Source organism: Aulonocara sp. 'chitande type north' Nkhata Bay, linkage group LG7 (assembly GCF_057382095.1).
Source record: "Aulonocara sp. 'chitande type north' Nkhata Bay isolate Kocher_YH1m ecotype deep benthic linkage group LG7, A_spYH_male_GT1.1, whole genome shotgun sequence".
In the NCBI taxonomy this organism is placed as follows: domain Eukaryota; kingdom Metazoa; phylum Chordata; class Actinopteri; order Cichliformes; family Cichlidae; genus Aulonocara; species Aulonocara sp. 'chitande type north' Nkhata Bay.
Window position 1 is genome coordinate 50,649,558 of NC_141350.1, and position 11,238 is coordinate 50,660,795.

The 11,238-nt window shown below is 41.5% G+C and overlaps 4 protein-coding genes across 6 annotated transcripts in view; 2 read left to right on the plus strand and 2 right to left on the minus strand.

Annotated features, from left to right (window-relative positions):
* The first annotated feature begins 197 nt into the window (after positions 1-197).
* pdcl (phosducin-like) lies at positions 198-3,174 on the plus strand. Its single transcript, XM_086301113.1, has 4 exons — positions 198-334; positions 1,133-1,320; positions 1,578-1,759; positions 2,170-3,174. The coding sequence occupies exons 2-4, from the start codon at positions 1,146-1,148 to the stop codon at positions 2,731-2,733; spliced, it is 921 nt and encodes a 306-aa protein (XP_086157239.1). The 5' UTR covers positions 198-334; positions 1,133-1,145; the 3' UTR covers positions 2,734-3,174.
* Positions 3,175-3,761: 587 nt separating this feature from the next.
* On the minus strand, positions 3,762-5,982 carry LOC147326141 (uncharacterized). Its single transcript, XM_086302575.1, has 3 exons — positions 5,618-5,982; positions 4,952-5,020; positions 3,762-4,762 (listed from the first exon to the last, which is right to left on the minus strand). Exons 1-3 carry the CDS (start codon positions 5,796-5,798, stop codon positions 4,611-4,613), a joined length of 402 nt encoding a protein of 133 aa, XP_086158701.1. The 5' UTR covers positions 5,799-5,982; the 3' UTR covers positions 3,762-4,610.
* A 604-nt stretch (positions 5,983-6,586) lies between these two features.
* On the minus strand, positions 6,587-8,561 carry rpl28 (ribosomal protein L28). Of its 3 annotated transcripts, none has more exons than XM_086302578.1 (5): positions 8,539-8,561; positions 7,978-8,065; positions 7,346-7,469; positions 6,829-6,947; positions 6,587-6,723 (listed from the first exon to the last, which is right to left on the minus strand). In XM_086302578.1, exons 2-5 carry the CDS (start codon positions 8,056-8,058, stop codon positions 6,634-6,636), a joined length of 414 nt encoding a protein of 137 aa, XP_086158704.1. In that variant the 5' UTR covers positions 8,059-8,065; positions 8,539-8,561; the 3' UTR covers positions 6,587-6,633. The 3 variants fall into 3 exon arrangements, with proteins under 3 accessions (XP_086158704.1, XP_086158703.1, XP_086158702.1); XM_086302577.1 differs by having other exon boundaries at positions 8,508-8,545; XM_086302576.1 differs by lacking the exon at positions 8,539-8,561 and adding an exon at positions 8,456-8,479.
* Positions 8,562-8,821: 260 nt separating this feature from the next.
* The window catches only part of LOC147326143 (uncharacterized), a 4,551-nt gene continuing 2,134 nt past the window's right edge, over positions 8,822-11,238 (plus strand). The window contains exons 1-3 of the mRNA XM_086301114.1: positions 8,822-9,233; positions 9,370-9,484; positions 10,622-10,731. Coding sequence (XP_086157240.1) covers positions 9,143-9,233; positions 9,370-9,484; positions 10,622-10,731 — 316 coding nt within the window. The 5' untranslated portion in view covers positions 8,822-9,142. The remainder of the gene's footprint in view (positions 9,234-9,369; positions 9,485-10,621; positions 10,732-11,238) is intronic.

Here is an 11,238-nt window from a genome sequence, read left to right on the forward strand (position 1 = left end):
AGCAGTTCGGATCTTCTACTGCTTGATTACGTCATTTTTAAGCTTATAAGTAAATTAAATACTCGCGTGCTGCAATTGTTTGCAAAGCTATAGAAAGTAAAATTGTTTCGTTACAATTATCGGAGAGGTGAGTTTCAGTGTGTCTACATAACAGACAGGATGCAGTTTAAACTGGCTGCAGTTTCGACTTCATTCCGATTCTCTTTACCCACGAATCATTATTAAGACACGTCAGTGAACCCTGAAGGCATCACGTTTGTGTGGAAGAGCGGCTTGAGGCGGCTGAACTAGTGGATTAAGCTCGGGCAGCCAGCGAGTCGGTTATTAAATTGAGGTAAGAAGCCGGGTGGTTACAAGTAGTGGATGTATTGTGTCGTTTTAATGCAATATATGATGTAGGAGTCGGCTTCGTTTTAACACAATCTCGGGTAATGGCTGCCGCGGACTCCCAGGAAGTCAGCATAGGAGAAGTAGCTAACCCACGTAGCTAATGCTAACCACCTTACTTTCTACAAACACCCAGCCCACCAGCTGTTCGGCCCGCGTCCTTCTTACATAAACAAGCTAATTGGATTGTCGCCATTTTCTTTTCAGTACGGCACATGTACTGAAACAACAGCAATAGTGAATGTAAATGGTTGAGCTATCTGTCTCAACATCGGCAGAGGCTCTCAGATCAACTCTCGTTAGCTGTTATCTTCGCTGTCAGCTGCTGTGCTGGGACAATAATAAAGCAGCACAGTCCCGATTCATGCCTCATATTGTGTATGCTGTCATAAGTAAGAGGGCAGTGTGAGGAATGTCTCTCTCCCCGTCTGCCCATCTGTACACACCGGCTCTCTTACTTACGGATCGGTGCATCACAAAAGGCCTCTTAGCTTAAGTTTAATAAACTGGCACACTTACTCTAAGCTATGTATAGTGTGTGGCCCACTTTATGTACATAAGCCTTTTCTAGCTGTGTTTATCTGTCTGGATTATACAGCACTATACTGGACTATTAAGCAATGAACGCGATATATCCGATTTATCCAGATTTTTATCAGTGAGGTTAGAAGTCTTTAATATCTCGGAGTCGTTGTATTGTGTGCTTATTATTCATTATTAAACTAGTTCATACTGCTTCCCACAGGCGAGCCGTCATCATGACTACTCTGGATGACAAGATCCTGGGAGAGAAGCTGCAGTATTACTACAGCAGCAGTGAGGATGAAGGCAGCGACAATGATGATGAGGATGGGGAGAACAAGACCATTAGGGATGCTGAAGTCACGGAACCCGAGATAGACTACAGCGCAGATGGAAGTGCTGTGAACACAGGTTGTACAAACAGATGTAGTGCATTCACAGGAAAGAAAAAAAAATTGATCCCTTGTCACAAGGCAGCAGCCCAAATGACATCTAAATAAATTATCTGGTTATTTTTGACAAATAAAAATGTCAGAAACTTTTTTTTAAAAAAATCCTTGGAGCTTCCCTCATTTTTAAGCCATCCTTGTGTTTGACTTTAATCGATCTTTCATCTGTGTCATAAGAATATAGAGTGTGTTATGGTAACAGTGGCTGTTCTGTGTCAGGGCCCAAGGGTGTGATCAATGACTGGAGGAAGTACAAGCAGCTTGAGGTGGAGCAGAAACAAGAGCAGAAGAAGGAGATGGAAAGACTGATCAAGAAGCTGTCGATGACATGCCGCTCTAACCTTGACCAGGAAAAGGACCAAGAGAAACAGAAGGCACTTCAGGAAAAAATCCAAGGCAAAGTAAGTAAATCAGACTAACAGAAGACACATGAAAGACCTCTGAAAACCCTCGTTTAGCTCAGACCTATTGTTGCTGATCAGTGGCATCCCTCCTGGGGTGAATGTAGGCAAAGAGCTGATTATCAAGGACAGCGTGAACATGGTAAAACAAAAAAACTTCTATTTTCTAGACTCTGCACCATTGATTGTATTTGTGGATGGAACAAACAACATACATCATATACTCAATAGGCTCAAGATGCTTTTTCTTTTTTTCTTTAATGAATAAAACTCGGTCTAGTTTATTCCAGTTTTTGTCCATAGTCCACTCTCTCCTGGCTGTAGATTCATATTCAAAGAATACAAAGAAGTGTGAATTGTGTTGCACACACTCGTCTGATTTTGTGTGTTCATTCCTGTCTGCTTCACAGATGACCATGCAGGAGTACAACATGCTTCAGGAAGAAGAGGATGATGAAGAATTCCTCCAGCATTACCGCATGCAGCGCATCGAAGAGATGCGGCGCCAGCTGTGCCGCGGCAAGCGTTTTGAGCAGGTCTACGAGCTAAACAGTGGGGAGGAGTTCTTAGAGGCTTTAGACAAAGAGGACAAAAGCACCCTGGTCATGATCCACATCTACGAGCCGGACGTCCCGGGCTGCGAGGCCATGAGCGGCAGCCTGATGTGTCTAGCTCAGGAATACCCGCTGGTCAAGTTCTGCAGCGTGCGCAGCTCAGCCATCAGCACCAGCGCACTGTTCAGAGACAGCGCTCTGCCTGCTCTGCTCGTTTACAAAGCCGGGGACCTGATCGGCAACTTTGTGCGGCTCACAGATCAGCTCGGGGAAGACTTCTTTGCCGTAGACCTGGAGGCCCTGCTGCGGGAGTACGGCTTGCTGCCCGAAAAGCCTCCCGTCATCCCAAAGATGGTTCGCAACGGAGCCATCATACAGAGCACTGTGAGCGACGAGGACTCTGACCTTGATATAGACTAGAGCCATAGCTTCTAACATGTATGATATGCTTGGGAAAACTGTGTACACAGATGTGGCCCCTCTGTAGCAACAGAGCGAGCCTTGACTGACACCTCACCACTCACGCAGCCACACACAACCAGCATTAAAGCAGAACCAAAAGTGAGTGCAGACACCACAACTTAGTGCATTTCATCCTATCATTCCATAGTAAATATGAGTTATTTGATGAGTGTAAATATCATTATCAGAGGGTTTCAGAATACTGTAGATGTTTTACGTTTTGTTTGAGCTGACAACTTTACCTATTTATTGTGTTAAACCACATTGCCGTGTATTCATGTGCTTCACTGTGTAGAATAGAAAACCTTTGGGCCAAACTAACTATTAGTTAATTTTCTAACTTTTATATGTGCTCCACCATATCAAATAGTCAGGACAATAAAGTGTAAAGTGTTTGGACTTGGTATTTTGTTGTCTTTTTATTTGCTGGAATCTGTGTAAAGTTTAAACTGCATCATCAACATTATTCAGTTTAATTCAGTTGTACTTTTGTAGTGCCAAAATCTGCCTTTATATTGTAAGTTAAAGACCCTGCAATGTTAGAAGGACAAGCCCCAACAAGCAGTTATGAGCGATCACTTGGTGACAGTGGGAAGGAAAAACTCCCTTTCAACAGGAAGAAACCTCCAGGCTCAGGTTGAATCAGCCATCTGCTGCAAGTGGGTGAGGGGAGGGAGACGGGATGAAAGAAACACTGTGGAAGAGGGCCAGAGGTTAGTAAAAACTAACGATTAGAGGTGAGTGAAGAAGAAACACTCATTGCATCATGGGAGGTCTTTAAGATAAGATGGGACCTGATTATTCAGGATGTTTTATGTGAGGAATTTAAATTCGATGTGCTTTCTTATATAAAAAGAAGGGGTGGCACTAAAAGTGTCCTGAACTAAATGAATTCTAAAAGTCCTCTATCAAGCTTGTGATGGAGCAGAACTTGCAAAGAGGTAAACAAACTATTTTATTTTTTAAAAACAGGTAATCAGGTGATTGCAATAATAATTACCAATGTGCTGGTGATATTTACATATTGCGTAAAAGAAAAGTGCCTGGAGGCGTTTCAAGATGACTGCCAAGTGGTTCAACTGAAGAACGACTTTGGCTGCTTTAACATTTTATTGTTTTTAAAACAGGAACTGGTGAACAACGTAAAGCGTTGGGGTAGAAGTGTTTAAGGTGAAAACACCTGAGTGATAACTAGTGTTGTTGAAACTGGAGGGCCAAGAGTGCCAAAATGAATTAAATAAGTAAATAAATAATAAATTACACATTTCAGTAATTAACTATTTCAAATTGGAAATAATCTATTACATCTTTTCAAATAAATTCATTGATATTTCAGTAATTATTTCTATTTCATTACTTAGTTTTTTTTAAATTGGAAAGAATTATTGTTTCATTTTATAGCAGGTAAAGTGGCTTTAGCTGTACTCAGGCAAACACAAAAATTAGCAGTTAGCTTTATTTTTCAGTAAAGTTCACAGCATTTCCATTTAGAGTTACAAAAACCAACTTTCTGAGTTCAGCTTAGTTATAAACATTTATTGTATTTCATTAATACAATAAATGGCTAAAAAGTAAGGCAACTCCCTGTGTTTAACCTGCTCTCAGTCTGCTTTCTACACCCACATGAACTTTTCGCTCCAGTGAATCCTCCCCAGAGGTGATTTGTACACAGGATTGACAGGTCAACTCTTCAAATCTTGTCGGCTCAATAATTCCTCTGAACAGGAAGAGCGGTGGCATCGACACTCGCTGTTCAACCATATTAAATTGCACAATACAGCCTGCAGCGGCCATGAGGAGTTGACTCGACTTTTCTGACATCAGACCGCTGCAGCCTACAGGCATCTCATCATTATCAGCAGCAGCTGCAGCAGCATCAGCAGGCGTATGAGGTGTGCTCCGTGACCGTGGAGAGGAGCTGCTGAGCCATGCAGGCCATGCCCACAAAAGGTGTTTTCCAGCAGGAGGTGGGTTTCTGCACTGATACCTGCCAGGAAAGGAGAAATTCTGTCACACTTTGTCAGCTGGGGTGTGCATTAGGCAGCTGGTTTATCCCAAAGTGCAACTCATTAACCCTCTGCTGTCCACACAGCCATGAAATCAATGCAAACTAATGCAGTGAGCACAGCTCTGTGAAGTCACGGGAGTAGTTTCAGCCAGCTGCAGACATACACACCATGTTCTGACCATTCGTCCCACAGATGCTGGACATCTTCATCATGATGTTCATGGTGATGATCTGGGTCTGTATCAAAAACAGAGAATTGCTCTGTTAATATCTTTTATTCTGCGAACAGCACAGACTATATGAAAAAAAAAAGCAAAACATCCTGCATCCTAATCGAGCCCTGAAGTGCTAATGTGTATGCAGAGAGTGCACGAGTTAACACAAAGAGCCGGGAGAGGATTAAAACATACAGAACATGAGGAGTAAATGAAAGGGGAAAAGCCGTTTTGACCTTGGACGCCAACATTTCATCCCCATACACTGTCTCAAAATCAGCTTCTGTGCAATTGTCTCTCATTTCAGCTCAAAGATGTTGTTTTTGTGTACAAGAATATGTGCAGTGAAAAATGGAGTAGGAGACATTAAAGATATAAAAAAAGACTTTCGTAACAAAGAAAAGGATCAGAATTAAACACACAAACGTGAAGATTTTATTTCCCATTTGAATTATTTTCTTGCACTATGGATTTTTCATTTAAAGAACATAAATTCCTCAAAGGAACGTTTTATTATTTCATCTTAACCATCATCGTTTTGAGTTATTTTTATTAAAAACCAAAACCAAGCTCAGCCTGCCCACCTGTATTTACAGATAACATAAAGAGGACTCTGTACCATTTGAGTGAAGCCACAGCATCCGTTTGAGCTCTCTGAGGGCCTTGGTGAGGTTCTCCAGCTGGTCATGGAGGTGGATGTTCTCCTCTATCAGCGCATGGATCGTATCCTGCAGTTCAAAACCCTGACTTTCCAGCACCAGCAGCGTCAGGGTTACCAGCGAAAGCCTTAGTGTCCTCATAGCGACTGCAGCACAAAGCTTCTGTCACATCTTCACAGTAACCCAGCGATCCTTGTCACAGGTGAAGACAGGAATAAATGGTCGGTGCAGATATTGTCAGCTTAAACACGGCAGGGGTGGGAGTGACAATGGTTCTTTCTTTCCAAAGCCATGGGTGGAAAGCTGCCAGTGGGCTGCTTTTAAATCAATCCAATGTTTCCGTATCACTAAGTGCAGTAGCAGAAGCAGATTGCTTCAGTGTGATCGTCCTCAAATACAAATACGATCTATGATAACAACGGATCATCAGGGGAGGGAGTTCGGGAGGAGGTACTCCCTATTCATTAACATACAAAACACTGGAAACAAATTTCAATCTAAAAATCACAATTGTAGCTTTTAAGTAAACTCTCAGTAGCAGCAGCATCTAAAGCTAAAGCCTGTCATGTATGGGCAGAAACTTGGATAATCAGTCTTACTCGCCCATTTTCCACTTACTGCCACATTTGTAGTTGTGACAAAACTAATGGCCGTCACAAGGAAACTGCACACCTGTCAAAAGTAACATGTAACTTTTTTTTCTGCTTCCATACATCTACACAGCTCATCAGGACTGTTTTCGGACTCGTGGAAGTGAATTATCACTTGAGAAAAAACAAATTATTGTGGGGAAGAAAAACATCCATTTATGTGCATCAATTCCTCAGACACAAACACTGCTTTAAAAATATAACCACATCGGATACCTGCGCAGATCACTGATCTAAAGAAGCTCATGCTCAAAATTGAAGACTCAGGACACTGTAGTGTTTTTTCCAAACAAAAACCCTTTTATTTATTTATCATGTGAATGAGTTTATGCGGTCTTGGCAGCCCTGGTGCGCTTCTTTTTGACCACAACAGGCTTCTGGCTCTTCAGGATAGCGCTGGCACGACGCAGGGCAGCCTGGGGAAACAAATGAGACGTAAATGTTGTTCTTAAACTTTGACACAAACAAAAATGCCAGCTATTTAAAGTTTCAGCCTCCCCAAAACCACAGATTAAGCTCACCATACGCAGGTCCTTCCTGTATTTGTTCTTGCGAATGATGTGCCTCAAGCTGTTGAGGGTGGCACGGGAATTCTTGTTGATGGTGACCTTGACGTAGGAGTTGGCAGGTTTGTTCTGGCCTGTGCATCAAGAGAACAAAATGAGCATCCAATGTATCCAATGATCCAAAAATATGGATTTTCCAAGAAGAAAACCACATTTCTGTATACTGTGATATACACAATATGCAGAATCTAATACTTCTGCAGTTGTCATCCTTGTCATATCTCACTGTACAACACAAAATAATGTATCTAGTTATAAATTTTAACAACTTCCTCCCCCCCCCTCCCATTAATGGAAATTCATTAGGCATCCATAGATGACATAAACGTTGCTGCTACCTGATGCATAAGGAGCATTTGAAATATTTGTGTTCAAATACTCCTTAAAGTTACTGAAGAGAGGATCGTTTGTCCAGTCTGAGTCTGGACAATACTATTACTCAAACGTTAATGAACCAGCATTACTCATTTACCTGCACGCTTCTTCAGCACTACGACGACACCCTTGCCGTCGGCTGCAGGCTGCACACCTACAGTCTTCTTGTGCACCAACCCATTGAAGCGGAAAGAGTTCCTGGCCTTCAGGTTGTTGGGCTCCTGTCACAAAACAAAGACATTCAGATCACTGGCATGCATTTATTTAATTATCTTGCCTGATCCTGCTGTTAGGCTAGGGAGGTAATGCGGTATATTTTAATAAACATTACCAGGACATTTAAAAATCTCAACAATTTGATCTTCAGCAATATAAATATTTACGGATGCTAGCCAACTAGCATTTCCAGTGCCACCTTCAACTAATCTCACATCTTTAGCCAGAATTATGTCACAAACACAGATACAGTCCAAGCCTATGTGGCATATCCTGTCAGCTCCGCTAATATGCAATTCTCAAACACTAACAGCAGATTGTCTTGCAATGTTTTGTTAGTATGTTAAGGTAATGTACAAAGCCTGGGATCCGTGTTTTAAGTCTAAGTTATTTGTGTCCCTACCATACCACACTGTACATCACTGCTCAAACCCAGTTTCAGTACTAAAGCAAACTTTCTGGGTGCGTAATCGCACGTTTGGTCAGGTTCTTCAGAGCAGGTTTTGTACTCACAGTGCTGTAGGTCTGTCCGTTCCTCTTGATGAGGAAGCTGGAGCAGTTCCTGATGACCATCCACTGCAAATGGGACGACATGGTGAACCTGTGTAAAAGAGGGAAATTTTTTTCTTGAAAATCTGGAAGACGAAAAACCCTGACAGGCGTCTAACATGTTTGCCTGCATTTTCTGACATTAGCTAAACGTGTTAGCTTAGCGTCACAACTTGAACGGACTAACACGGGAAACGATGAGACGGCAAACATCTAATATAGCGAACCGTAGACTTTACTATTCTGTTAGGACTGTACAGAAAACACAGAGAGCTGCGGTTGCTAGCATTAGCGCCACTGTTCAGGCCGGGGAACCGAAGGAGCACGATGAGGCCTAACCAGAGCGAGGTGCTTACAAGATTAATCTTTCCATTTCTACATACAACAGGGACATTTATTGTCGCACAAGGTGTATAACAACAAACATAAGAATAATACCTACATTTATTAACACAAAAACAACTAGGGAAAGAAAACAAATGTACTTTAATCACCAGCTTTTAGCCACCGAAGCGACCACGTTACCTTTTAGCGGAGGAAAGGACCGGAGAGAGCGGAAACCGCTTTACGGAACCTCTCGCTGAGATTCTTACGCACACCCATCTACCTTTTTAAATTGCATTTTGGGACAAAAGCCATATTTTATTGAATTATATGACATATAGCTAATAATTAATATATATATGTACATTTTATTAACGCATTTGATGCTGTATTGAATACTGAATGTAATTTTGTTTAGTACTAGTTATTTATAGAAAGAGCGGAGGAATACGTTCAGCGTAGTAAGTATGTCCACGTCATTAATGTGCGCCTGGTGTTTACAGGCACCCGCCTGAAATTTTACACATAATAATCAGCTGTTTTAACGCCAAACCGATTAGTGTTATGTTAGCTCCAAACTCGAGCCAACGAGGAGCAAAGGCAGGGCGAATAAGAGAGCGATTGTAGACAAAATCGCAACTTCTGGACGCCGATTTTGATTTATTTCGTGGATGTTTTCGTTATGCTGCTGTGATTGAAAGATGTGAACAAGAAATGTATCTGAGGTCAAAACCTGATAAGTTAAAGGTCACGGCCTGCTCTAGCATGGCAGGTAAAGTCAGGGTCTTGTGATGAAGAGTCAAACATGGAAGAAGAAGAAGATCTGGAGACACTTGGGGAGCAGCTGTACTCTCTGATTTCCTCCAAACACAAAGAGGATGCTGGAAAACTCACAGGTTAGGGGACCTGCGTACCTCAGTTTTTGTTTAATGACATTATATATATATATATATATGTTTTTGTCGTTTTGTTTTAATACTTGCAAGTGAAGCTGTAACTTGGCCCTGAAGTCTAGCTTGATCTGTGTTACAGGCATGTTACTGGAGCTGCCAGGTCCTGTGTTGACTCAGATGTTGCAGGATGATGCCATGCTGACCGCAGCTGTGGAGAAAGCCCTGAGAGCCCTGCAGGTGGCACAGGAACCCAGGTACAGAAATGGCCAGTAGTTTTAGAGTGTTATTTTTAAAAAGAAAATAATTTGTAAGTTACACTATATGGACAAAAGTACTGAGTACTGCCATTCAGTCACCTTTAGAAACTTTTGTGAAAGAATGGGTCATTCTAAAGGGATCACTGAAGTTGATTGTGGTGCTGTAATAGTATGTCGCTATTGCAAAAGGTCAGTTTGTAATATTTTTCCCTCTCTAGATCGACTGTAAATAGTGTTATTGCAAAGCGGAGCAAAGCCACAACATTGAGCGGTAATGCAAACAGGGCATAAAAAGTGCCAATGCTCTGCAGAACCCCAAACCTCCTTTCACATTAACATCAGCATAAAACCTGTGCAACAGGAGCTTTCTGGTATGAGTTTCCATGACTGAGCTGCTCCTGTAGGTGTAATGTGGCTTCTGGTCAGCCCAGTTTTTTGTCCATTTTGTGTATGTGTCAGATTTTTAAGCATGACATTGTTATGAGTCAAAGGTCCAAATGGGAGTAAAATGATCCCAGGTGAGGAATAAGAGGAGATGACAAGGCTGGACTTTTCAAGGGGGACAAAGGCCAGAATAACACAAAAAAACTTAAATAGAAAATTACCAGCATCCACAGAAAAGAGACACCACAAGCAAAAATGGCAGTTCACCTCTATAGGCCTTGGCTTAGGTTAATGGTAAACCCCAAACCAGGGGTGGGCAACTCCAGGCCTCAAGGACCGGTGTCCCTGCAGGTTTTAGGTTTTTTGAACCTAACACAGCTGATTTAATTGGCTAAATTAGCTCCTCAACATGTCCTGAAGTTCTTCAGAGGCCTGGTAACGAACTAATCATGTGATTCAGGTGTGTTGACCCAAGGTGAGATCTAAAACCTGCAGGACACCGGCCCTCGAGGCCTGGAATTGCTCACCCCTGCCCTAAACACCTGGTGAATTAAATCTGTATCATAAGACCTGACAAAGACAGTTTCAAAACAAGATGTGCCGGCACTCCTAAGAGGCATTGGGACCTTTCTTTCTTTTACATAGGCCACAGGAGAGCTTTACCTTTGGAGTAAATAACAGTAACACACATGGGATTTATCTGAATGTCAAAACATTTCAGCGAGTGTATTCTCATGTCTTTCTTTACAGTCAGGTATGTAAGGATGAGGATGATGTGTCAGTGTCTTCTGACTCTCTGGGGGAGCAGCTATTTGAGCTGGTGGATGTTTACAACACAGGCCACTCACAGAAAATCACAGGCAAGTAAAATGTCTCAATAAACAACCCATAATATGTGTGTGAGATTTCACCTTGAAACAAAGCTCCAAATGAGTAAATTTTAATGCAGGCTTGGTCAAACAGTTGTATGCTAACCTTTTTGGTGACTTCTAATATAAATTAAACTACATGTTCAGCTTATTTCAAATAAACCCTTTAAAATCGTTGCCTCTTTAGTTCTGCTTTCTGTCTCACACACTCTGTTTCATGTTTTATATTTTTAAGTAAATTTCAATGATTCTTTTACTAAAGAAGGGAATGAGTGGACACTTTTATTCTTGCTAATCTTCATAAGAAGATAGTAATTCATTTTCCCCCTCATTTTAAACGTATGATCAAATTATGTTGTTAGATCCTGAAAAACATTCTCAGCTGTATATTTTTGTGCCAATAAATAAACCCATGTTAATCTGAAAGAGCTGGTATTTCAACATAGTTTTGTTCTATTTTAGTGGATGGATATTTAAATTTACTGCATCAACATTTAA

What these genes read in the sequence shown, in the direction of transcription:
- rpl28 (XM_086302576.1), bottom strand. An exon ending in ACGGACAGACCTACAGCACT is followed by an intron (nt 7,470 to 7,977) that starts GTGAGTACAAAA and finishes GTTTTGTGACAG; the next exon opens with GAGCCCAACAACCTGAAGGC. An exon ending in ACAGGAAGGACCTGCGTATG is followed by an intron (nt 6,724 to 6,828) that starts GTGAGCTTAATC and finishes TTGTTTCCCCAG; the next exon opens with GCTGCCCTGCGTCGTGCCAG.
- pdcl (XM_086301113.1), top strand. Translation starts at nt 1,146, where the DNA reads ATGACTACTCTGGATGACAAGATCCTGGGAGAGAAGCTGCAGTATTAC. An exon ending in TGGAAGTGCTGTGAACACAG is followed by an intron (nt 1,321 to 1,577) that starts GTTGTACAAACA and finishes GTTCTGTGTCAG; the next exon opens with GGCCCAAGGGTGTGATCAAT. An exon ending in AGGAAAAAATCCAAGGCAAA is followed by an intron (nt 1,760 to 2,169) that starts GTAAGTAAATCA and finishes TCTGCTTCACAG; the next exon opens with ATGACCATGCAGGAGTACAA.
- LOC147326141 (XM_086302575.1), bottom strand. Translation starts at nt 5,798, where the DNA reads ATGAGGACACTAAGGCTTTCGCTGGTAACCCTGACGCTGCTGGTGCTG. An exon ending in GCTGTGGCTTCACTCAAATG is followed by an intron (nt 5,021 to 5,617) that starts GTACAGAGTCCT and finishes TTTTTGATACAG; the next exon opens with ACCCAGATCATCACCATGAA. An exon ending in GGACGAATGGTCAGAACATG is followed by an intron (nt 4,763 to 4,951) that starts GTGTGTATGTCT and finishes CTTTCCTGGCAG; the next exon opens with GTATCAGTGCAGAAACCCAC.